Here is a 25,712-nt window from a genome sequence, read left to right as displayed (position 1 = left end):
GTTACAGAGCAAAATAAGAAAAACATGATACTGCCTGCAGATTACTTGATGATAATTATATATAAAAAGATCATTTAGAAACATTTGTTCTTTGTCCTGATGTAGGAGGCTTTAAAAATTTTTTATATACATCTCCACCCATAGAAAAGTTCTCACCTATTATATTAGCAGTCTTCATGTATATACATAAGTAGAAGTGGAAATTATTGGCTTATGATTCTGTAGTGTGGCAATTGCAGATTCTCTCTGCCTCTTACCGAGGTAAGAAAGGTATCAGATGTGTTACAAGGAGGAGCATGCTACAGCCATCATAGAATACCTTTTACATTTCTTACAACTTTTTCCTTATTCTTGAGAAATAGTTATCCTGTGAAAAGGAAATAATACAAATTTCTGTGTGGAAATGAGAGGTCACTCCAAGAATGGAATAGTTATGCAGCATCTGAGTTCCTTCAGACTATACATGTTTTAATGCAGTAAGAGGCATGGTAAGCATCTGAAGAAAATGAAATCTAGAGATTTTTTTTTGACTTTGTGCTGTTCATTTAAATGCAAACTATGAACTCGTTGCTGCAATTGAGTTTGCAAATACAGCTTCAAGCAGAGAAACAGTAAACAGGATAGAGAGATAGTATTGCATTTGTATAAAGTATTGATGAGAGAATTAAAGTATTAGTTCCTGGGCTGTAGAATTTGATACAGTTACTGGAGAAGTAAAACATCTGCTGTTCTTGGGATAACATCACTTTAACTAGGAGAGTGGACTTTGTTGTTCATAGCTTTTTTGAATGAGTTGCATGATATGTATAAACACTTTTTGGTGTGTGTTACATGGAAAATAACCACCCCTTCTCATCTCAGAAAGTTTGAGCTTCCAATTTAGTACTAAATATTTTGTGTGACTTACTAGTAAATCCAAAAGCATCATTACTTTATAAAGAAATTTGAAATGTGTAAGAACCCTGTGTAGTAGTTTTACGTTCAGTATAAGAGCAGAATTTGAGTTTGTTTTGATGCTTGATATGAAATTTGCCTTTGGTACATATTGTGAAAAAAATGTTGTTATAAGATCTGTTGTCAAAATCCTACATAAACATATAGGAGAAATACAAGCGAGATAGAAGTTGTAAAATGATAAATCTAATTTTCAGTAGCACTGTATTTTTTACTCTTGGCTGCTTATCTAATGGATTCTGGTTGCCTATACTTGCTATATTGAAGTATATGGAATTTAGTATTTGCTTTTTTTCTTTCAGAAGCAGTCTCCCTCTGCGGATGCACCAAAACCACCCATTATGAAGCCATCTGAAGCAAAGGTACAGATTTCTGAGAAATTCAGTCTTGCAGCTAAACACAAGTATGCGGAGCAGTGGAATTTCTTTCTTCATACTTTGATACTGACTAACTTTGCTTTGCATATTTCTTGTCTACAGCTTAGTTTCTTCATTAAAAAAAATCTAAACAATGCTGTACAAAGGACTTAGGGGATTTTATGAAAACAGTGCCAAATTTTAGCGCAGTCATGCTTCATGACATGTATATAGCTCCCCCCAGTGTTACTACAGTTTTATTCACCTCATGATAATTTCACAAATTGCATTTTCTTGTAAATTACCTATCGTTGGCTGTCTGACAGCGTCGTTGCTTTTGTTCTTCGTACTTGTTTTCTGTCTTGTCTTGGGTCTACTTCTTGGGTATAGAAGCTGTACAATCAATCCTTGTGTTTTACTGGTTGGAAGACGGTCATCCTTGTCATAGAAGATGGGCATGCTTTATTGTTAAAGACAGCCAGCCCAACCTGTGTTACCCAGTGCAATTTATGAATATTTCAGGAAATGTTCAATGATGTTCTCCCACCATTTTCCATAACTGTATCAGTGAATCCAACAAAATTACAGAATGCTAACCTAGACCAGCAACAGACTGTGTGGTGGTAAAAGTTAAGACTGTCTGCATCTTGTATTAAATGTAAAATATAATACTTAGAGTAGCAAGGTCAGAGCAGGTATCGGGATATAATCTTATCTAGCCCCTCAGTCAGAGCAGAGCCACCTAGAAAGCTGTCAGACTGCTCAAGACCTTGCCAAACTCTAAATACCTCTAAGTGTATGGATTGTATAGTGTCTGTTGATAGCCAATTCTCATGTTTCATCACCTTCATTATGATTGGTTTTTTTGCCTTTTACTGAATTGGAAAATCCTTTGCTGTCTTTTTAGCATGTGCCTCTGAGGATAGTCTAGGACCATCTTCTTTGTGTATGAAGCTATCCATTAGATTACCACTGATCTTTTAAAACCTTTTCTCTACTTAGGATTTCAAGTAACTCTCAGAATGATGTGGTAAATTTTTAGACAGATCTCTTTAAAGTGTTTGCAAGATGAAACAGCAGCAGAGACATACACATGAGCACTGGCAAAAAAAAAAAAAAAAAAAAAAAGGCTGTCAAACACAAACCACTTCAAAACACAGTCCTGCATTTGCATGTGTAAGATAACAGATGTCTTCTTCTAATGCCTGTTGTGTTATTAATGTTGTTTCACCTGCTGGATTAGGCAAGTTAGCTGCATTTTGACAGTAGACTCCTTTGAAGAGAAATAGTGTTACTAAATCTTAGTTTTCATTGCTAGTTTTGAATTTCTGGCAAACCAACTCCTTCCTAATTGGCCTTCTGTAAACAAGTCCTATTTCTCTTTCTTGGAATCCCTGTAGTGTACCACTATCCTTAAAAATGCTCTGAACATCTCTTTAGCTTCCAGTTCCTCACGTGAATCCTTTGTCTTGAATTAGGCCTCTGTTTTCTGCTTCTCTGAGAAAGCTGTGAGTTACTGCAGCTTGAAGTGTTTTTCTTTCAACCCATTTTTCAGTCTCCTGAGTCAGTTTAGTATCTGGTTCCTCAGGTACTGACACAGTGCAGGTGGAAACAGGCAGTAGAAGGGGAAGTAGAACATCTTTTCTGTAAAGGATTTTGGTCTGTGCTATGAACTGGTGCTATGGCTTCAGTTTTCAGCACATAAGTAGTTGTGAGTGCTCACAACTGACTGAATATTTGCATTTGAATGTGTAGTCTCATACTAAAATAGAGAGAACACCGCCTTGACCTGCCTGGTAATAATTACTTATAATTGGATTTGAACTTTGCTACTGCTGAAAGTGTATCTAAATAAGTATCTCTTTGTGTGAGCATTTTTTTTAATTCATGATCACGTTTAATGCGGCCTTAGCATCTTCAGGTGTGTATGAGTCTTGAATCAAAGTATTGCTTATGTGAGCCCATGTATATTCCGAAGTATTGAAACAGATAAATTTAAACTATGAGATGTACAGTTTAAAATATAAACAAGTATAACAAATAGTGTATAGCCTACGATAAAAATAGATGAAGTAAAATACTACTGACAATATACAAAAACAATGGCATGTAGTTGCAAATAGCTGGGTTGTAAAGCTGAGAATTTATGTTCATTTTCTATACAACTCTCCTCAAATATTGACAGAATTGCAAACACTCTTTTTTTTATTGTTATTCTGCAAAAAGGGTGTGCTTAATATTCTGAAAAGCATGTGAGAAAAAACAGAAATATGGCTCTGTTTCAGGTCTCAAGCATCCAGCAGGCAACATTCCCACAGCAGGAAATGGCAAACTATGCTGCTTGTACCTCTGCTCTCACTTCTGTAACACTTCTTAAAAAAAGAGAATGTTCTGCCAAAGGTCATCTCATGTCAGTTTGATCCTTTGCTTTAGATGTTAAATAAATGTATCCAACCTGTTTGAGCTAAAAACTGAAAATTTATGGTTGCCTTTTTAGTATAGGATTATACACAACTGGATGCCTGTGTCTTCAAGTTAGCCATGCAGTGGTCACATAATGGTAATGCACCAGTGGAAGCACATAGAGTATGATCAAACTTGATAAGTATTGAGTTTTAGTCACGGTAGACATCAAGATAAAATCCAAAGGGGGGAAATCTCTGAGTTTAGGAGATTATTACTGTTGTTTTTAATTCTTATCTTTTCTCCTCTTTGTAATACAGAAATTTGTTGATTCTGCTCTCTATCTGTGTTTTGTTTATCTTGTATGGTATTGAATGTAATATGTTCTGTTCTGTAGCTTCCAAAGCTCTGCCCAGCTTGCGCCCAAGCATCTACACTTCTGCACATGTTCACATTTTCACAACCAAGTCTGTATGGTCCTGTGAATGGGTGTAAATACTACCATAGCAAACGATAAACAAGTTTTGGCAGTTTCCTTATCAAGTCAGCTATCAAATATAAGCTAAGTATGTCTAAATAGTAAATAGTGGTTGGCAGCTGAGATAGGGAAAGATTAAAAGGCAATAAACAAATCTAAATTACAGGCTAACAGAATGTTATTTGGTTGCTCACTGACTTTTAATAGGCTGATGGAAAAAAACAATGTATTGTTTGTCTCTTAGCAACTTTAAATGTGCTCGTAGTATTTAGTAGGATAGAAGGAATAAGGAGGGTTTCCAACTGAGGCTGTATTTCCCGAGTTCAAAAGCTGTCTTACTGTATATGGATACAGTACAATGACACGTACTCCAAGTGTGACTGGTCAGCTGTGGAGAAAGCACAGTCATGAGTAGTGGTAAAGGGCACGGTCTGCTGCCAGGGCACAGCTGCTATGAGCTGTTCTGCTCCCACCACTCTCTAGAGCTGTGCCCTGTAACTGCACATTTCCTCTCTGGGTGATAGGGCGGGAATTCGGGCTCTGTTGCATGTGTATGGCCATGTAGTTCTCCATGTGTACTTTTAGATTTTTTGCACCCAGTGCTGTTTCTAGCAGTGACAGATTAAATCATGCTTCCCTGAACAAACCATCTCCCCCACTGATTCTGCAGGGGGCGCTTCTGAGGTTCACACTTACGGCAATGTCCTTCTCTTTGGTGTCCTCTGATGGTTTTCCAGAAACCACACTGACTCTTCATTTGTTAATTGTACCACAGTTAAAGTAGCAACAGCAAAAGCAAAGTAGTAAGAAGGCTGCGATGAATCAGCTGGTACTTAGAATCATAGAATCACAGAGTGCCTTGGGTTGGAAGGGACTTCAAAGCCCATCCATTCCCACCCCCCTGCCATGGGCAGTGCTGCCCCCACCAGCTCAGGCTGCCCAGGGCCCCATCCAACCTGGCCTTGAGTGCCTCCAGGGATGGGGCACCACAGCTTCTCTGGGCAGCTGTGCCAGTACCTCACTACCCTCTAAGGATTTACTGCTAACATCTAATCTAAATCTCCCTTCTATTAGTTTAAAACTGTTCCTCCTTGTCACTGACATGCCCTTGTAAGAAGTTGCTCTGCAGCTTACCTGTAGGCTCCATAAAGGTACTAAAAGGCCACAGCGAGGTCTTCCTGGAGTCTTCTCCAGACTGAGCAAGCCCAGCTCCCTCAGCCTGTCTTTGCATGAGAAATGCTTCAGCCTCTGACCATCTCTGTGGCTCTCCTCTGGACCTGCTCTAGCAGTTCCACATATTTATTGTGCTGGGGGTGTCAGTCCTGGATTCAGTGCTCCAGATGGGACCTCATGAGGGCAGCGCAGAGAGGAACAGTCCCTCTCCCTCTGTCTGATGCCACCCTTCTGATGCAGCCCAAGATGCAGTTGGCTTCGTGGGCTGCAAATGCACACTACTTTCTCATGTCCAGCTTTTTGTGTACCAAAGTCCTCAAGTCCTTCTCTGCAGGGCTGCTCTCACTGAGCTCTTATCTGAGTATGTATGCATATCTGGGATTGCCCCAACACAAGTGCAACACCCTGCACTTGGCCTTGTTGAATCACTTGTGGACGTTTCTCAGGACTCCCCAGGTCCCTCTGTATGGCATTTCTTCCCTCCAGCATGTTAACTGCGCCACTCAGCTTGGTGTTGACTGCAAACCTAAGGAGGTTGCACTTGATCCAGCTGTCCACGTCATCGACCAAGACACTGCACTTCAATTTTACTTTCTTCTCATCATATAGAGCTATCCTTTGGCTTTTCAGTGCTTGTTTTTACTTGTTTCTGTTAGTATTAATTTAGAGCTTGCTATACTTGAGGTGAATCATAGGAATGAATTCTGCAGCATGGCTGCAGAAAGTTTTCATATGTAAATTAATCCATTTATTTTGTTTGTTTTATGGCTTTGTAACCTCTCCTTTCACTCTTGGGTATGAGGAGTGTTTGTATGTGTTTGTGTACATTGACAGTTCGTAGATCACTGGAGTAAAAGTCACAGCCAAATCTTTGTTAAATTGCAGCATACTAGTTGCATAGCACAAGTGCAAACCACTCTAGTATTTCTCTTTAGATTAGCTCACACCTTAGAAATAGACAAATATATTACTCTCTGAATATAAATTTCTTACATTTCAGTCCACACCAACAATCCAAACAGAACCTGAGAAAACTGCGCTGTCAACAAAGGTAAGTACTTATCTTTCTCTCTTAGTGAGCTGTTGCACTTCAGCTTTTGACTGACTTTGGAGTGACAGGATAAATTCTTAGCCACTACTGTGCTGCGCAAAACTGCTGAACGAGTAGTAACATACCTGTGTGCAAATGAGCTAGGTAGCAGTCAGTATGCATTATTGATTTACAGCAGCTTAGGAAGTCCATCTTGTGCTTATTTAGGTGAAAGGTGGGCAGGAAAATGTGGAGAAAGCGGGTGTTCTCATTTTTCCAGTTAGCAGCCTTGGGATATAGTTTCAGATTTGCTCAGATACCAGTCCTGAAGTCTGGACTTCTTGTCTGTCATTTGCTGTTAGGCAAATTTGTCTGAAGAGAAACAAGCGGTAGGCCAAACTGACTTACTCATTGTAGGGAGGATTAAGGTTAATTCCTTTTTTCCTGCAAACTCTCCTACTTTACCCTTCCCACCTTCCAGAACGAGGTAATAAACCTATCTTAGGGAAAAAAAAAAAAATCTCAAGCATAAAATAGAAGCAACCAATTCCCTACCCCCAGAATCATCCAACCCAAAGGGTCAAAGTTACTTCAGCCTTGGTTTGCAAAAAAGGGGAGGCTGTAATTGGCCAGAGAGATGTAGTTTAGCAAGAGTATGTAAGAAAAGTTGCTTTGCTTTTCAGTTTGCACTAGTTGAAAATATAATTTAAAATAAGACTTTTTTTAAAGGATAGATGAGTATTGGAGAGTGGAGTAAGCATGCTTTTTCTACGTATACAGTACCTAGGTATGGCTGTTCCTGTGATGGCTTCTCTATTTAAATATCGTACTGTGAATACAGTTTAAAGGATGAATTGTCTCTGCCTCCTCTAAACTGCACGTGTGTCAGCAGAAGAGTATTTTGTGCATAGCTGGCTAAAAATAAGTATCTCTGTAAGGGCTGCTATTTTCAAAGTGTGCCTGCAATTATAGTCTTGCATCTTACTTTTTTTTCTTAAAACAAGCTATACTAAGGAAAGCATTTAAAGGATTGTCCACTTCAGAGTGTGTATTGGGCAGTAAGTCCCAACCCAAATTTCTGAGTTTTGGTAGATGACAGGAATAAATTTTCTTCTCATGTACTTCTGGCTAGTAAGGATGTGTACTTATAGATTTATTTACTTACATAATATAGATCATGTTCCCTGGCATTGAATTGTAGTAAATGATCATAAGTTTCTCTTTTATGACAGCCATCAAACTCTCAAAATAATCAACCGGCTGAAGAGAAGCCAAAGGAATCCAGTGGTGTAAGTCATAATCCTCCATCTCTGATACTTCTTTCTTTTATCTATCTATCTATCTATCTATCTATCTACATATATGTATTCCCAATCTATTGATAATGGTTTCTCTCCCTACAGGCAAAAAGCCCAATTGCACCTTCTGTGGTAACAGCTTCTAAACCAAATAATATGGGAAAGGAAACTACAAGTCAAGCTGAGCGGCCTTCACAGGCAACCTCTGCAGACACAGCACAGGTATAGTAAAAGTAGCAATCCAATTTTTATTTCTTATGTTATGATAAAAGTAAGAATTCTACATCTAGATGGATTCTTAACGCTGAACATTATGTAGCAAGATAGCCTCCAAAAGTCAAAATGTAGGAAAAACTTGGAAAATGTATTAAGTTTAAAGGTGCATATGACAGACCTCTTTTTGTGCTGCTCTAAATTTGAGACACTAGAAATTTCAAATTCTACACACTGATTAAATTTACCCACTGACTATACCAATTCCAGCTAACTCATGAGAGCATTAATGGATAAGGATTGGCTGCAGAGCAGGTACAGCTTCAGTGACAATATAGTATTGGTAGTTTGTACTTGTTTGGTTATCCTGATGTGTGTCAACTTTGTTATCCTCTCCGTACATCTGTTTACATTGCCTAACACACTGTGACTTTTATTTAGGCAAGCAGTATGAAGATTACTACAGCTGTAGCACTGCTTAACTGTTTTCCTGTATGTTACATGCTTGGGACTCCTCAGTCCACATTGAAGCTTTTTGCAAGTTTCTTTGAGCTACATGGCAGTGATTGGTTCTTCAGTTTTTTTCCCCTGCACCTTTATTCCCAAAAGTGAACAGAAAGGACCATGTGATCAGTCATTCAGGCGCTTTATTTATGTGAGCACTGTCAGCATGGGACTTCTTTACCTGTGCAGTTTCTGGTGTATTTGAAGTAGCAGTGTTTAATCCAAATGCAGAGGTCAGCAGGTTATCTGTTTGCAGTAGGGTAGACCTAACTGCAGGGCTGCTGGAAAAAAAATGTAGGAGGAGAAATGTTGGAAGATATTGAGGAGGTATTATTTCAGAGGGGCAAGTGGGGGAAATACTGGAGCAAAAATGTCTGGTAGAGTCAGGATCTACATCTTTTGGTCTTCTCATCAGCATGTTTCTGGGTGACAGCACCAGAGTACCACGAAGGACTCCTGCAGCTCTACTACAACCTAGCATTTTCTTTGGTTTTTACAGATGTCAGCATTGCAGAAGTCTGAAGTCTGTATTAATGTTGCTCCGTTACTAAACCCTCTGTTGCAATAAATAGACAGCTTACACTTAATTATTTGAGCAGTATTTGCTGCTGGTTTTAACAGTGTATTGAGAACCACCATCTAGACGCAAATGAAAGCTTTAAAAAGAGGCTTGGAAGGGAACCCATAATTTTTTTGCACTACAGTTTTCTTTTGCTGGAAAAAAAAAAAAAAAAAAAAGTAGATGTGAATTTTGAATTGAACATTCTTGGCTAGTCTGAGTATCGCTGTTCAAACTGAAGATATCCAGCTTCCAAACCCTTCAGACAGCATGCGGAAGTATTTTATTTTATTTTTTAATCAAAGTGTAGATAAAGAGGAACAACAGATACATGTGCCTGAGTAAAAATCTGTTTCACTTTGTACTGTCTGTAGAATTTTTAATACAGGGTCACATCGTGAAATGATCTCTTAATTCTTCTCTTTTTATTCCAGCCTAAGACTGAAAAGACATCCACAGCAGGCGGTGCAGGTGCAGCAGGTGCAGGTGCTGTCGCGAGTATGGTTGCTGCAGCTGATAAACCAAATAGTGAGGTTGGTGAACACAGAAAAATGCTTCCATTGTAAATTGACTTCAGGGAATGTTTCTTTTTCTGAAGCGTTTCTGTTTCAGAAAAAATAAATTTGTAATTGCTGAAGTATTGCTTTCTAGTAGTTATGGACTGTGGTGAAGGCTGAAGTTGTTTACCTGAAGGAACAGGTAAACAACTAATGGCATGGCATTTGTGCCTTGATTGATTCACAATTATTTTTACCACTAGTAGCGTAAAATAAATTTCTTTTTATTTCTCACTTATAATCGTACATGTGTTTCAGCTAGTATATAAATACAAAGATCTTGTTACTGACACTGGGAATGAGTTTAAGAAAAGCTTTTGTTGAAAATATTTGCAAATTCTAGACCTACACAAAGGAATTTTCTTGTCTCGTTTCTAAATTTTCTCTTCAGATACAACAGATAATTTTTTTCTTTTCACGGGATAGCATGTTTTGTAATGCTCTGCTTATTTTTTAGCCTGCTATGGATGAATCAGCACTGGACAGCTTAATAGATACGCTAGGTGGATCTGAAGAAGATGTGGCTACTAGACCAGTTTACACTGGTCCGGAGATTACGGTATTTAACACTTTCCAGTTTTTGGAAAATTCATCTCTAAGATATGTCTGCAGTTGCTCACCAGCACAGTGATGCAGTAATTGTTACTTCGATCTGCTAAGAGGCAAAACAGAGTTTAAACAGCTGCATTCTAGCGGTTTTCAATAATAGAGAAATGGTATAGTTATGTATACATTGCAGCAGGACATGGTTAAGTAAGTGACAGTAAAGTTGCTTTTTGAATTGACTTCTAAGTGTGGTCTTCCAGCACATTTACAAAAGGCATTAATGGATGTGTGAGAGAGCAATAAGGAGTCTAGGAGCTTTCACATCTACTTATAAGAGAGTAAAATATTGAGAATTTGAGGAAGAATGCATGTTTTCTGAGTTATAATAGGAGTGTCATACAAGGACAATTAAGATTACAAGTCTAATTCAGTACTCATCCAAAACAAACAAGTTGAGATTAATGATTATCTAAAATTCAGTACATGTAGAGTAATATATTCTGTGATACCTTTAAATGACTTTATTCGAGAAATAATCTAGCAGAGTTCTGCTAGATGACATACACAGCTGAAACTATTTGATATGTATATGCATGACTGTAGATTCTGAAAGGTATTATATAGCTGTCTTTCAGTATTGGTCCTGTGGTCTAGCCAATGCTTTTATTTTCTTTCCAGAAATGTCACTGTAGATAGATGAGAAAATTTAGAAATTAGAAATTTATTTCAGTAAACAGTAGTATAAAGACATTGATGTGTACATTCTTTTCAAAGGAAAATATTTCTTCAGAATACTTGGAAGAGCTGGGTAAACGAGAAGGTAGCCTCCCTCCAGAGTACCTTGCATTATTGAAGGTTTGTGAGTTAACAGAACACACAATTCTTTGTTTTGTTTCTTTGTGAATGTTTTTGTTTCCCATTTACTACAAAATCAGTTTTCTTTTTAGAGCAAAGTGGATGGCAAAGATGGAGGCCTACCAAAAGTAGATGAACATTCTGAAGTAAGACTTTCTTTATGTGTGTATTGCAAGGTGAAAATAACCCAGTTATCATAGGATTCCTTGGAAAATTAAAATCTTATATGTCTTCCAAAGATACCAGGAAGTGGGAGAGACCTGTGGGCAGTCACATAAGATACATACAGATAAAACTAAGAACTGGGCACAGAGATTTTTTGTTGGTTTGTTTATTTGCTTTTTAATAAAGAGGTAGGAATTAATAGAAGCTGAATCAAGTCAAATAAATGCTTTCAAAGGTATTGGATATGATAATAATAAAGGGACAAAATAGTTGTCATAGTAATAACACAGAGAAGATATACTGAATGTGCATACAATAGTCTCTTTATTATCTCTTTAGCAATGATTATTTGAATGCTTATACTTACAAGATAATTCTGTAACCTGATTTAATTTAGCTACTTGTAAATTCAATATATAAAAATAAGTGTCTGAAAATATGAATGAAAAAATAAGGAGAGGTATCATTTGAGTAAGCTTGAAGTGTATTCAGATTTTAAACTGAATTTGACAGCATTGATATTTGAACTTCAGTAATCATAACCTAATTTGCAAAATTTCTTCAGAAACCGATGACGGATGATGAGCTTGCAGATGCCCTGTCATCTGACTTTACCTGTAGCATTGCTGCTGCTGAAGAAAAGAAGACAACAGAGGTACTGACTTTCTTTTGCCACGCAATCTTTTACTGCAGTGAAATACTGCTATTATCATAATGAATTACTCTAAAATAATGTTGACAGTTTTCCCTTCCTTTTATTTTTGAAAAATGTTTTTGCAAATTTGCCTGTAATTAAATCTTTCTCATTTTGCTCTCATGTTAAAGAAACAAACTAAGGAAGGAGAAATCATACAAGCACAAGTGACAAGTTCAGTGAAGACTTCAGTTCCTCCTAAAGAGAAGAAAACAAAATCAAAAGAGGTATAAAGGTCTATCTTTTGACTAGTTAACCTCTAATTAAAATTTCAATGTGCCTTGTCTTGTAAAAATAATTCTAATCCTCATTTTAGTTGAAAATCATGTTTAGCCAAGAAAGTAAGGGAACGTTAGGAATTCTGATGGTGCAGACTATCCAGCATTTGAAAGATCTGGTCTTGATGGATCAGATAGTTCCTGTCCTCTGTAGAATGACTCTTATTTTGACTGGAGGAGTAAAGTAACTTGTCTTAGCTGTATGAGCTGCATTTAAAATCTGGATGTGATTTTGTTTTCTAACATTTTACAAATGATTCTTTTTTTTTTTTTTTTAGAGAGAATGTGTGTGACCTTACATTTTTTTTCCTCCAAAATTTGCCATATGCTTCAGTGTGATGTTACAAAATCAAATGTAGCCAAGTCGAAATGATCAAGGTGGTGCTGGTTGTTTGCTTCATATACAGCAAAATGCTTAAGTTTTTGTCCATTTAAAGAAATAACAAAAAAATCTGCATATTTTTGTAAATACAGGAAATCAAAGAAGATGCAATGGAAGCTCTCATGGCTACTATTGGTGGACCTGAACCTGAACCCGAACCAAAAGATGTTAGCCCTATTGTAGAAGTGTCAGAGGTATAATCTTGCTCCATTAAAAAATAAAAAATATGTCTGCCATGGAATCTTACATCCTTTTTGTTAGTTATTGTACAAACATGTAAAATAATAGCAAAACAACTTTCATACCAAACGCATAAGGAAAGTCTGAGTCCCAGTTTGGTTTGGAAAATTTAGAAATTACAAAATCCTAAGTGGAATGAGGTAGAATATCATATGACATTTTGGAAAATTGAAGAATTTTCTTTTTCGGCTGTGTAGATATGAATATATATACCTTTCTTTGTGTTAGCTATAGGTCCTTTGTTTTGTTGCCAGTGCACTAAGGTACAATTAATCCTAGGCCTTTGCTTTGCATATATTGCTTCTTTGTTTACTTTTTAATAAATCCTTTTGATGTTTGGCGAGATGTTTTCCTTCATCCACCAAATTCCATTCTCTTTATTACCTGAGCCTTGCCTTTAGCTGTGTCTTCTCAGTCTTTTTTTTTTCCTTCAACAGTAAGATTTCTCTGTAGCCGTATTTTGCATGTTGTACTTTGAATTTTAATTCAGTTTTGCAACTCTGCTTATAACCCCACTAATATTACTTATTTCCTCCCACCTTCACTTACGGCTCAGAGCAGGAAAATGACAGGGAAATTGCAGGAAGATAATTATTGCTGACAAGATATATCGGAGTAAAACTTTGACAAACAGGAGCATGTTGTATTGCAGATTGAGTCTGGGCCTTCATATATCTTGGTGGATGTATTACTTAATGAAGAAGGTCCAGAGAGTGAAAAGCTGTGTTTAAGTAGCTGATAACAAATAGCATTTTGTATTGTTAGTGTGATGCAATCCAAGGGAACTTCAGGACTTTGTTCTTCTCAAAAGTTCTAAAAGTACTGGCTATGAAGTTACATTTGTGAACAGTAGCTGGAGCCTTATGTTTGAAAAAGAAAAACAAAATACTGTCCTTTTTTGTGTTATTGATTCTTACGCCATAACTATTTTTTCAATCAAAATTGGATAAGAGTGAATTGAGGAATTCTAAGTGTCTATGGCCTTTCAGTATCTAAAGGGGGTCTATAGGAAAGAAGGGGACAAACTCTTCAGTGGTGTCTGTTGTGATAGGACAAAGGGGAAATGATTTAAACTAAAAGATATGTAAGATTTATAAGATAGAGAAGATTTATATATTCTTAAATATAAGAATAAAGTTTTTTATGGTAATCATGGTGCAGCACTGGCACAGATTGCCCAGAGAGGTAGTGGATGCCTTGTCGCTGGAAACAGTCAAGGTCAGGCTGGATGGGGCTTTGAGAAACCTGAGCTGTAGGTGTCCTTGCTTGTTTCAGGGAGCTGTACAAGTGACTTTTAGACTTAATGTGTCTTAAAACTCAAATGATTCTACGATTTTGTGAATTTGAATATGTTTATATACAGAATAATTTTATCTGATGCTAGTATTTCTTTGACTGAACTATCTTGAAAGCAGTGTTGAATGTATGATATGTTTTTGTTTCTCTAGGTAAATATTTTTTGTACTTTCTTTTTTCAGGCAAAAGCTAAAGAGAAAAAAGAAAAGAAGGCTGGAGAACGTGATGATACAATACCTCCAGAATACAGGCTAACTCCAGAGCTGGTAAGTTTTTAAAAATCTCCATTGCTGTGTAAATAGGACAATTACCTATAAAACTTTTTCTGGTCATAGGTAGGGACAGAACATGGGGGAAAACAAGCCATAGTAGTGTATTCAACCAGTGACTTTACCTGTAGATAATTCCTGCGTCTCTGCTTTCCCTCCCTTCCTTTACGAGCATGGCTACATTTTTTCAGACATCCTCAGGAAAGACAGGATGTTCACAGCTCACATGTTCCTTCCCAAAGAGTGGTGTGATTTGTTTCTGATATTCAGCCTCATTGTTGGAAAACTGCTCGTGTACCCATTTTCAGTGTAGCCTTGAAATACTAATGTAAAACAGTACAGAAACTACTTCTTCAGACTGTAAATTCAAGTGATGGAGATTTGCTCAGTGTTAAGAAAACCAGCGGTAGAACTGAGATGTGTTTTCCATGTAGTTCAATTTCACTTAAAGAACTGATTTTTTTTTAATGTTTGTTAGAGTAGTTGACATTAACAAGTGGGTATGTGAAATGTTGCTTGTGGAGCTCTATGTTAGCGTTCTGTTTTGAGTGGAGCTTCTTAACCCCTTGATTAGAGATTTCAAGGATGTCTGGCCAGGAATGTGGAATATAACACCTTGTTAGCACAAGCGAAGAAGTTTGTCTTTTGCATTCAGAACTTACTTTTCTACTAGATTAATTTCTGCTGTTTTGCTATGGAGTTAATTCATAATGAATATTGGTACTGATAGGAATGAACACTTATTTTCACTTTCTTGGCCCATTTTTATTTTGTTGACAGCCCAATTTATTTATTTATTTTAAATCTGCTAACCTGGTGATGTAAGAGCTACCTCTTTTTAGGGGAATGTCTGTGACTATGTCACTGATTTAATCTGGTGTGTCTCATATTATTATTTTGAGGTGACTGTGGAATATGGAATTATTTCTTGCAATAATGGAAAGTACTTGTTTTTTTTTTTCAGGATAAAGATGGAAAACCAGTATTGCCAAAGCCTGAAGAAAAACCTAAGGTTAGAAAACTGACAATAATGTAGGAGTGTGAATAGATACCATGTTTTTTTCCACTTATGTCATCACTTCTCTCTGTGCCATTATGTAAGTCTTTTGATTTGTTTGTGTATTTAATTCCTTGCACTAATCTGAAGAATCAAGTGGAAGCCATTTTTGCTGAAATTTACTGGCTGTGAATGAGGAGATCAAAGTAAGAAAAGGATCTAGAGGTTACTTAGGTATTAAAGAGTTACAGAAATAACTGTTAACACAAAGAAAAGCTTTTGTAAAGAAATCGTATAAGGTATCCTGTAGAATTCTGTTTGAGCAATTGAAATACAGATAGAAGTAAGGTAGGAAAGTCAGTGTTTTCTTGACAGTTAGTCATCAAATATAAGGTAATATAACTGGAAAGAGGCAAAAAGGTGCTGCAGACATTTTCCTAAATAAAGAGATCAACTTGGACTTTCCAAGAAGCATTTCTGTTATGGCTCAGAAAGTGCAAGACAGATTGAATGGATGAAAGAAGAAATTTAATGGTTACTTGAAGTACAAAATGCTACTTGAAAGTACAAAAGGAAAGCAAAAATAACTAACTAAATAAATAAAAAGAAAAAGAACTGAAATATGATGACTTAAAGAGTGATGCCAAAATATCTGGGCTGGAATTGGAAAAGCACAGTTAACCTTCATTCTTCTGAAATGACTGTGAAGGTCAGGACCAATCTAAGTGAAAATAGAACAGTGCTTTTCTAAGAGAACTCTGAATTCCTTTTTAGTATTCGAGCTTGAAGTATGGAGGAAGACAAAGACAGTAATGAAAAGACTTTACATCTCCATAAATTTCTGTCTGTCAAATCTTAGACATTCGGCCATCTGAATGGGTGATGTGTGAGAGCTGCACAGAGGAATACCTACCAAACATGTCACAAGGGAAAAAAGAGAAGGATTTGAGGGAACCAGAACTGATGTTAAGAGACAAGTCCTTTTGCTTCACAGGAAGCACAAGGAAAAACATGCCTAGAAAAAAATTGCTCCAAAACAGGGACATAGTATGAATTAAAGGAGGCTGATCCATAGTATGAGTGAGGTCCAATGCCAAAGCAAAACAGGGCATGTTACACCAAAAGAATGAAGTTGTTAGCAGAAGCATGAGTATTCCTGTTCTCTTATACCCCTATCAATCTGAGACACCAGTAGAATTGAATATTTGACATATGAGGTGTATGTATGTTTCATGTGTTGGTTTTTTTTTTCCTTCTTTTTTTCCCTCTGCACTGTGTCCTGATTTGTAATTTGAAGAAGGCAGTTTTCAGCAAGTCACTTTCGCCAGTGTTCCCATGGTGTTGTCAGTAATTTAGATCTATGAAATCGAAAGCAAGAAAATAAAGAAACTTCTGTCACTAAGTGACTAATCTTCAAATCAGTTAGCATCTCACCCTCAATCCCTGGGAAATGCAGAGTCAGCTATTTTCATGATTTCAACTGGACTTCTAGTAATTAGGGTCCTCTTTTTGCATGCCCTTAACTACATCTGGTATGATTACTTCTGTGAAAAAAAGTTGATTTTCCTAAATCCTTTTTTGAGATAGCAGCTTAAAGAGTAACTCAGTAGTTACGAAAAGTGGGACTTTTTGTGATTAAATATTTTAGAAATACTTAGGGAAACTGACCAACAAAAGAAACAATGTGAGAGGGAAAAAGATAAGAGTCTCCTTTAGGAATATCATAATATGTATTGTGAACTTAATCAAATAAGTCATTATTAAATGAATTCCACATAGCAATTTAATGGTTATCACTGATATTAAATCAGCTGATCTTTTGGTGTAAACCTAAAGGCTGGAAGGATCACAGGAGCATTTATAGTAGATCACAGAACTACCTAGATCATGGAGTACTAAATCACGTAGTATCAACAAATTTTAATAGTTTGCACAGCCGGGAAATAAAACTGCAATTTATTCACTTTTCCATGGAGTATTCATAGGGGAAGACATGGAGTCTCAGCAGTCACTGTATGAGCTGAGAACTTCTAAGTGACACTGCCTCTGAGGGAACTGTACTTCTGCTGGGAAAAAAAATAAAATGCGAAAATCATAAGCTGATGCTTCTGCTTTCCAATACCTCTATATAATTTATACTTTAAATACTGAAACAGCATGGCATGGATATAGTAAATATCAGTATTCTGTTTTTTTTTTCTAGTGAGAAGGTTGCATTATCATTTTCAGTAGCCCAGTAAACTGTATCGAACATAATGTTCCCTGAGTTTTGCACGCAACATTCTCTACAGTTACGTTGGCTTTTAATATCAAGGAAACTGACTCATTCTGATTTTTGTTGTTGTTGAGTTTGATTTTTTAGTTCCTTGCACTGTAATATTCGTGATGTTTTTTGGATGTAAATGTCAGAGGTTATTTTTGGTGTAGGCTACAAAAGTTTGCCTGCTTTCTGAAAACCTGAAGTATAATTCATGAAAAATAAATGAAAAATAGACAGTGAGTCACCCATACCACGTATGATATCCTTTTTTTGCAGCCTTTGAGTGAATCTGACCTTGTTGATGAATTTTCAAAAGACTTTGCCAGCCCTGCACAGCCTGCAGTACAATCCAAACCATCAAAGCCCAGCAACACATCCAAAGTAAGTCTAGTTCACTGAAAATGCTAATAGTAAGTGCCTTGTTAAGACTGGATAGTGCTGCTGTTCATTCAAGAAAAAATATTTTTATTTTCTTTGTTATTTCTCTGCTGCTTTCAGTGGAACATGTATTATGTCAACTCTGTTTGTCATTTAGTCTTTAATTGAAGGGCATCTAGCTTGAAATTTGGACTCTTTTTCCCCCTGAATTTGTTTATTTTTAAAAAGCAAAACAAAACACTTAACAGATATGTTTGGGGTTTCTGAGCATATTCAGTAAAATGTAATGCAACTTTTCTGTTTCAGAAGCCTTCAGCTCCTGCATCTACAAAAACTGCAAAGGATGAAGTAGTCCCTCGTGCCACAGCTTGCTCTGTGCAGTCTTCAGCTCCAACATCTGTGTCTTCTGTGAGTAGTTAGAGCTAAAGGCAACCTCCCCATTCTCGTGGTGAAGAATTTCTTTCCAATATTTAATTTAAATACTTTTAGTATTTTAGTATTTAGTCTTTTAGTATAAAGCCATTACATCCAGCCAATTCCTTATCCACCAAGTGGCCCATCTGTCAAATCCCCATCTCATCAACTGGGAGGCAAGAATGTTGTATGGGACAGTGTTATAGATGCTTTGCACAAATCAGATAAATTATGTCAGCTGCTCTTCCCTTATTCACCAATACTCCTACTCCACCATGGAAGATCATGAACTTTGACAGACATGATTTGCCTTTATTTAAGAAATGTTGGCTGTTAACAGCCTCTTATTTTCCATGCATAATTTCCAGTAAGATCTGCTCCATAATCTTGTTGGGCATGGAGGTGAGGCTGAGTGACCTTCATTTTGCTAGATTTTTCTTTTTTCCCTTTTTAGTAATGGGGACTATCCATTTCACCAATACCAGTGGGGGTTCAGTTCACTGAACTGCCGTTATTTCTCAAATATGGCTTAGCAACTTTATCCACAAGTTCCCTCAGGATCTGCAGATGCACCTCATCCAATCCTGTGGCCTTGTACACCTTCAGGTTCATTAGATGGTCTCAAGTCTGATCTTGTACAGTGAACAGTGCTTCATTCTCCCAGTCCCTACCTTTGGATTCTGAGGCTTAGACAGTGTGACTCGAACACTTGCCAGGGAAGAATGAGGGAAATAAGTCATTGAGCACCTCAGCCTTCAATGTCTCTCAAGTAACCAAGTCTTCTGTTTTGTCCATCCAAGAGAAAGCTCACATTTTACCTAGTCTTCCTTTTATCATTGATGTACTTACAGCAAGGCTTTCTCATTGCCCTTGATGTCCCGTGCCAAATTTGCTTTCAGGGCTTCGTCTTTCCCAGCCTGATCCCTGGATGTTTGGACATTGTCTCTGTATTTCTCTCAGGTTAGCCATCCTTGCTTTCACTCTCATTAGACTTCTTTTTTGAGCTTGAATTTGACCAGATTTCCTTGTTCATCCTTTAATCTTCACCCATAAACTCTCAGTCAGTTTCTGTCTACCCCCAGGCAGAGTTCCATGCAGCCCAGATGGTCTTTGACATTGAAGGAAACACCCCCTCCTCATCTCCGCTGTTTACCCTTCCCAGGGAGCCTTCGTCTTTCCATTACAATACTCAGGTCATGGGAGCCATGTCATCACTTATCCATAATGCCAGTAAGAGCATAGCCCTGCAAATGCGATGTGCATTTGCATAGAGTCATTTAAGTTTGGCCCCTGATGAAGTTCACTTATTGGCTGGATTGTGGTGCATATCAGACTTAACAGGGAAGGTCAGCAATTTGAATTTGAACTGGCAGTTCTTGTGGTCTGCTCTAGCCCTCAGTGCTATGAAAGGTATGCTGTTAGTGAATTTAATAAATACTTGGGGAAGAAGAGTAAAAACAACAGTTTTTTACCTTCAGTAATGTATGTCTGGCAGTTGTATATGAAGAGTTTTCTTCAGCTGCAGTGGAATTCCAAACACGTAATTATGTTCTACTGTATCAATACTCTTGCAGGTTGGTCACGTAGCTGATGAAGCAGTAGAAGCCTTGTCCAGTAGTCTGGGAGAAAGGGAGCCTGATCCAGAAGAAAAGAAACCTGCTGTGGACAAAGTTAAGGTATAAAATAATCAGACCTCAAAAAATGCTTTGTTGGTATACGTATCTTCATTGTTTCTGTATTTCCACGGGCTAAACAAGTTGGAGGTAGTACTCACACTGTTTAAAAAAGAATATTTACTTGTGAAACAAGTTGTGTTCTACTTAGGAAATTCTAGTAGGCTTTGAATACATTGAGTACTTTGTTTTTGTGCCTATTGGTAGTATTTCATCTTCTATCAGCTTCTGAAAACTGCTTTTGCTTGTGTATTACTTCAGAAACAAAGCAGAGCTAATGTGTGCGTTGGAGTTGGCATATAATTTAGTCCTTTTCAGAGAGGAACATTTATGATGAGTTGTTTAAATTAGGAATGTCACTGTGGGGCAAGTGGTAATGAATGTAGCCAAAAAGAGAGAACAACTTTTCTGGTGTGCTAGGACTGTGTCAAACAGAATTTTTTTCAAGTTAGTTTACTGTGATGTCTCCCTTATCATCTTCCAGTATAATTTGTATTGGGAGTAGTCCTTTATGGATTTGGCTACTGCATTCCCTGCTCAGGCTACATGCAGTCAGGGTAGTTGCTGAGTGCAATTTCAAACAAAGTCAGGAATTTTGGCTCAGAGGGACACTGCTATTCAGTTATTGATTCATACTTGCCCATTTACTTAACTTTGCTGATCTTCATTGAGGTACATGGAGCTACTCCTGTTAGTAGAAAGAAACACTAAGGTAGATAAAGCCTTTTTGAAGAGAGCTCTTTGAATTTGCATGAGATTTTTTTTATCTGGCTTTTGTATTGAATTAGAAAGATTGATTTGAATCAGTAAACTGAAGACATTGAAAACTTGTGTATTTGAATTTCTGTTGAGATGTGACTGTTGTTTTCATTAATTTTATTTTGATTTCAAAGGAGAAAGCCAAACGGAAACAACACAAAAAACTGGGTGAAGATGAAGAAACAATTCCTCCAGAGTACAGATTAACAGATGCAAAAGTAATAAATTTAGAGTTCTGTTTTAGCCTTACCTTTCGTTCCTTGATTCACGTGGATGAAACTGAAACTGTATTTCATTTTGATATGTTTACTTAAGGCAGTTTTACACTATGTTTGTACTTCCTGGATTATCTAACATCCTTCATTAGATGCCTAGATAGGAACTTGAAATGGTTTACATGCAAGTGCCTGCATATGAGTAATTTTGTTTGAGATTAGCATGCTGGAGTCTTTCATCATATTGTAAAATTTAATAAATCATGACTAGTTAAAACTGTTCTTAAAAAACTCCACAAAACAACAGACTTCAAGTGGATATTTTTACAGACAACACCACACAACTCCTTTGACACAGATGGGTTACTTATGTATAGCCAAGTCTTGTCCATCACTTGCCACAGGTACCAGTGTGACACCGCTTTTCTGGACTCTTCATTCAGCAGTATTGATATAAAGCTGGAAGCTGAGATCTTATATAATTCTGCTACCTACTTTCCACAGAAACAGAAAATCAGGGAAACTCGGAATCCACACAGTGAATAACTTTTAAGTAGACATTATGTTTTTAAGTTGCAGGACCTTGACTTTTTAGATGACACCTTGGGTAACAGAAGTAAATGCTAGAAGTTGCTAGATTCATTTCTTTTGTAGTACTATCAGTAAGTTTAAGGATTGCTTGATTTAATGTAAGGGAGTTTTTCTTTTGTAGGATAAAGATGGAAGACCACTGTTAATAAAACCTGAAGAGGAGTCCCAGGTAAATGGAACATTTATGTATTTAGAGGACTGTTTGATTCATTAATGACTTACTCAAACATTTGTAAGATTTGCTGGTGTTGAGTTTTAAAAGAGACCTGCTGATACTTTTTGTCCTTTTCAATGATAGCCTATGAGTGAAAACGATCTGTTAGAAGGTTTGACAAAGGGATTTTCTCCAGCCCAATCTGCACCATTACCTACACAAACTGTAAAAAAGGTGAGTATATTTATCTTCTAAAGATGTATCTTCATATAATTTCAGTAACCTTTTATTTCTTCCCTTAATTTTTATGCAAATATTTCTGAGTAATTAAATTTTGATCCTGTAGCTGGAAATTAGTGGAAGAGAAAGCAAGACTTCAATAGTAAGAAAAGAGCTGGACAAGTTAGCTTTTACATCTTCTTACCAGTTGTGTTCATGTGTAGTGCTTGAAGTTGAGACTTCTGAAAATGTTACCTGATGATATAGATGGGCTTGTTGAAATCTTGCCTACTCTTAGGTTGTGTGGAACCTGCCTTTGACTTAACTATGCCAGGGTTTAACCCAGTAGCTGAGATGGAAGATTGAACATGAACAAGCTAAGACGCAAAACACCTTCACTCTGCACTCAGGAAGACATTTCAATCTAAAATAAGTCAAGCTTCAAAGAAAAAGGAAGTCCTTAAAGAACAACATGGGCACTTGCAGTTCAAATGTGTGGAATTTGATAAATATTTTTCTCGTCTCTATTAGTAATGAGGCTGTGTCTTGTTTCAGAAAACCAAAGGGGGTAAAAAAACTGCAGATTCTTCAGATGTTATCTCTGCTTCTACAATTTCCTCAGTGCACTCAGCAGCTCCCCTAGCTTCTACGTCGGTAAGCAGCATTTTCTTTAGGTCCTTCTTTTCGACAAGAGATTGATGAGAGTAGAGTTTGGAGTGTTATAAGGCCAGTTTTACCAGTGTAGGCCATTGTAAAGTTAAATCATTAATTGTTAATAATAGTTATTGAGATAAAAGATATTTTTTTTCCTCTGGAAAATAGAGTTTGGGGTGTTCTGGTCATTTTGTGTCTGACTGCCTTTGAAGACTGTTCTGTTTTGTCTGAATATTGTCATGTTTCAATTTGTTCTTGAAAACTCCCTTCCTGCTCTTTGAAAATGAGGAGCACAGTCTCATGCTGATTCCTCCAGAACTACAGAGGACATCAATGGGATTTGACATTTCAGTTCTGTGGGTAGATGAAGATAGTTAGCTATGTGCAAATAGCTTTATTTTTAGGCTTTTGTCTTTTAACAGAACCACACCATTCTTTTTCTGGTTAGATAACGTCAGCATCACAAATAATAATAACATAGTCATCGTCATAGTAGCATAGTCATCTTGTAAGCCTAAACATGAAGAAATTCAATGTCAGTGAAAGCCCAGGTAGCTCCATGACCTCGTTCTAACACCAGGATTTTTCTTGCATTGAATGTTGTGCGCAGGGCCCTTTTCCCATTTCGATTTGTGCAGTGTGAGCTCCCTCTAGTGTTTCCAACCTAATTTGAAAGGGGAGTGTAAAACGAGCATTCTGCAGTGGTAATATTTGCAAAGTCAGTGACTCCTAACGACAGCAACAACGACAACAACAAAAACCTCAGTCTTTTCATAGTATTATCCTCATTAGTTCAGTTGTGTAACAGCAACAACATAAAAAAAATTAAAATGAATTCTGTAATCCCTACTTGAAATTATTTTCTGTATGCCTTTAATATGCAGATGTTTTTTTCCCCAGCTGTTATGACTACATTGCAATCAGAAACGAAGAACTATCTGTACATTCTTCTCTGAAGTGGACACTACATGAATTAGCACTTACATTAGCTTAATAAAACACAATATTTTTATAGCGGATTTGGTTTCTCACATATGTTTATATTTTATTAGGGAGGAAAAGAGATGGATGATGCCTTGGATCTCTTGTCTGATTCCCTGGGACAGAGAGAACCTGACCCTGATGAGAACAAACCAGTTGTGGATAAAGTAAAGGTAATAAAAGACATTCTGAAACTTTTGCTATCTCAGGAAAGTGGGGATTTTAATTTTTTATTATTATTTTATTTCTAAGCAGGCAGTCCAATCAGATGAATTCTTTTTGAATTTTGTCAAAGATGTTGAGTTACTTAATACATTTTAGCTATTTGGAGATAATTGTTAAAATATTACAGGAATTTGCAATAATTTGACTTTGCTGCTTTTTGTTGTCATTGTTCTACTTATTTTTCTTGTTTCTTCTCTGGCCTCTGAATGTTATGGCCTTTTCGTCAAACCTCATTGACTTTTATAACATTTGTCAAACTAGTTTGACCAATTTTGTATTTGTCAAACTGTTTCATGATGCACAAGAGAGAACAACCTCCTGTGTAGTAAATAAGTATCCAGTTTTAAAATTTAATAGGATCAGGAAAAAATATAAGTACTGAAATTATTAAAAAAATAAATGCTTTCAGGAAAAAGCTAAGTCTGAACACAGAGACAAACTTGGAGAAAGAGATGATACTATTCCACCTGACTATCGAAAACTCCTGGAGTCATCTGATGAGGTAAGGAGAAACTGTGTTGAGTTTTATTCAGTTGTTTTAATGCAACACTAGAAATTTGTGCACGTATGCCAGCTTTTCCTCTGTGGAATTACAGGGAGAGCAGTGAAGCTGGACAAGGAAGTAAGTGTGTGTGCTGCATTAATGTATTAACATTCAATATGTAAATCTTATATACTTAAGAGAAGCTGTCTGCATCCTTTCATGCATTTGATTTAAAAAAAAAAAAAAACAACAATCTAACTAAGTTGTGTTTTAAAGGCAGTCTGAAAAAATAAATCAGTTTTAACAAGCCAATAGCAATCATCATGAATATTTAGCAGCACAGCTTCCAGTTATACTGGTGCATTTTCTTAGTTGCTCCAGAAAACCAGGAAAACAAATACTGTATCGCCCTTAAAGATGTTGTTTATTGTCTCCTGTACACAGGAGCTATTTACAAACCATATGTTATAATGCTTATTCTTTCTAGGTAGCTTCTAGTCTGAGAACTAAGTATATATATATATATATACAAGTTTAACCTTTGTGGTATACCTGAGGCCCTGTGGAACTGCCATTCACAGTGATGAGTGGCTGCTCTGACAGTGATTTGATCTGTTCTAGACCAAGAAACTGCTTTACCAGTAGACTGCAAAGACAGATGAAATTACAAACACAGTCAAAAAAATAGAGAATTAAAATACATTCTGAACTGATTTTGAATATATATCACAAGTGATAAAGAGGTCAGGTCAGAATGGTTCAACTTTCACAATAATCTGAAAACTCCCTGTGTAATATGTAAGCATGTGTTGAATCATAAAAAGAATCCGACCAGCTTGACTTGATGTAATCTTTATTCCTTCAAAGGGTAAACCTGTCAAGCCAACACCAAAGGATGCTTCGAAAAACAAAGAACAAAAGGTAAAATTTCTTACATTTTTGATCTGTGATTGTTTGCTGTGTAATCTGACTTTTTTTTTAATTCTTTTTTTTTTTTTTAAATCTATGTCAATTGGAGGCTTAGAGTTAGCTTTACTGCAAAATATCATAAGTGCTACTGAATGCAATAGGTAATAGGAACAGCAAAACTTCTCTTAAGAATAACTATTCATTATTACTATTACAACTGTGCTAGTAATGCTGGGGTCTGGTATTCAAAGGTATTGTGTAGCTTGAAAAACTCAAATAAATGTATCTGTTCTGTAGAGGTAATATATAAGGTAATACAAGGTATATACAAGAGGTAATATAAGACATATACAAGGTGTGTATATTTAAAGATTGTTAATGCCTAAAACAATAATTTTGGCTTCAGGAGTTAGCACATATTAACTTAGTAATTAACATTGCAGAAGCCTACAGATGAGTCTGCTGCTATTGATGCCCTGTCAGGCGACTTTGATACTAGTCCAAAGGCTCCTGCCACACCACAGCACTCAAAGGTAGGACATTTTCTGC

General features: G+C 36.8%; 1 protein-coding gene across 29 annotated transcripts in view; it reads left to right on the top strand.

Annotated features, from left to right (window-relative positions):
* Positions 1–25,712, top strand: part of CAST (calpastatin) — a 61,144-nt gene that overhangs the window by 31,312 nt on the left and 4,120 nt on the right. For 13 of the 29 annotated variants that reach the window (NM_001398414.1, NM_001398416.1, NM_001398415.1 and 10 more), the window contains 24 exons: positions 1,257–1,316; positions 6,365–6,415; positions 7,627–7,683; positions 7,798–7,914; positions 9,403–9,501; positions 9,983–10,084; positions 10,846–10,926; positions 11,019–11,072; positions 11,657–11,746; positions 11,917–12,012; positions 12,538–12,639; positions 14,164–14,247; positions 15,215–15,262; positions 17,784–17,888; positions 18,192–18,293; positions 19,874–19,975; positions 20,866–20,949; positions 21,659–21,706; positions 21,836–21,925; positions 22,466–22,564; positions 23,617–23,718; positions 24,180–24,272; positions 25,122–25,175; positions 25,607–25,696. In NM_001398414.1, coding sequence (NP_001385343.1) covers positions 1,257–1,316; positions 6,365–6,415; positions 7,627–7,683; positions 7,798–7,914; positions 9,403–9,501; positions 9,983–10,084; positions 10,846–10,926; positions 11,019–11,072; positions 11,657–11,746; positions 11,917–12,012; positions 12,538–12,639; positions 14,164–14,247; positions 15,215–15,262; positions 17,784–17,888; positions 18,192–18,293; positions 19,874–19,975; positions 20,866–20,949; positions 21,659–21,706; positions 21,836–21,925; positions 22,466–22,564; positions 23,617–23,718; positions 24,180–24,272; positions 25,122–25,175; positions 25,607–25,696 — 2,010 coding nt within the window. The remainder of the gene's footprint in view (positions 1–1,256; positions 1,317–6,364; positions 6,416–7,626; positions 7,684–7,797; positions 7,915–9,402; positions 9,502–9,982; positions 10,085–10,845; positions 10,927–11,018; positions 11,073–11,656; positions 11,747–11,916; positions 12,013–12,537; positions 12,640–14,163; positions 14,248–15,214; positions 15,263–17,783; positions 17,889–18,191; positions 18,294–19,873; positions 19,976–20,865; positions 20,950–21,658; positions 21,707–21,835; positions 21,926–22,465; positions 22,565–23,616; positions 23,719–24,179; positions 24,273–25,121; positions 25,176–25,606; positions 25,697–25,712) is intronic. The other 16 variants (NM_001398417.1, NM_001398412.1, NM_001398409.1 and 13 more) reach the window with 4 other exon arrangements.

This window comes from Gallus gallus, chromosome Z (assembly GCF_016699485.2).
Source record: "Gallus gallus isolate bGalGal1 chromosome Z, bGalGal1.mat.broiler.GRCg7b, whole genome shotgun sequence".
NCBI classification, from domain to species: domain Eukaryota; kingdom Metazoa; phylum Chordata; class Aves; order Galliformes; family Phasianidae; genus Gallus; species Gallus gallus.
Note: the sequence above shows the minus strand (reverse complement) of the source record. Positions and strands in the feature narration are given on the sequence as shown.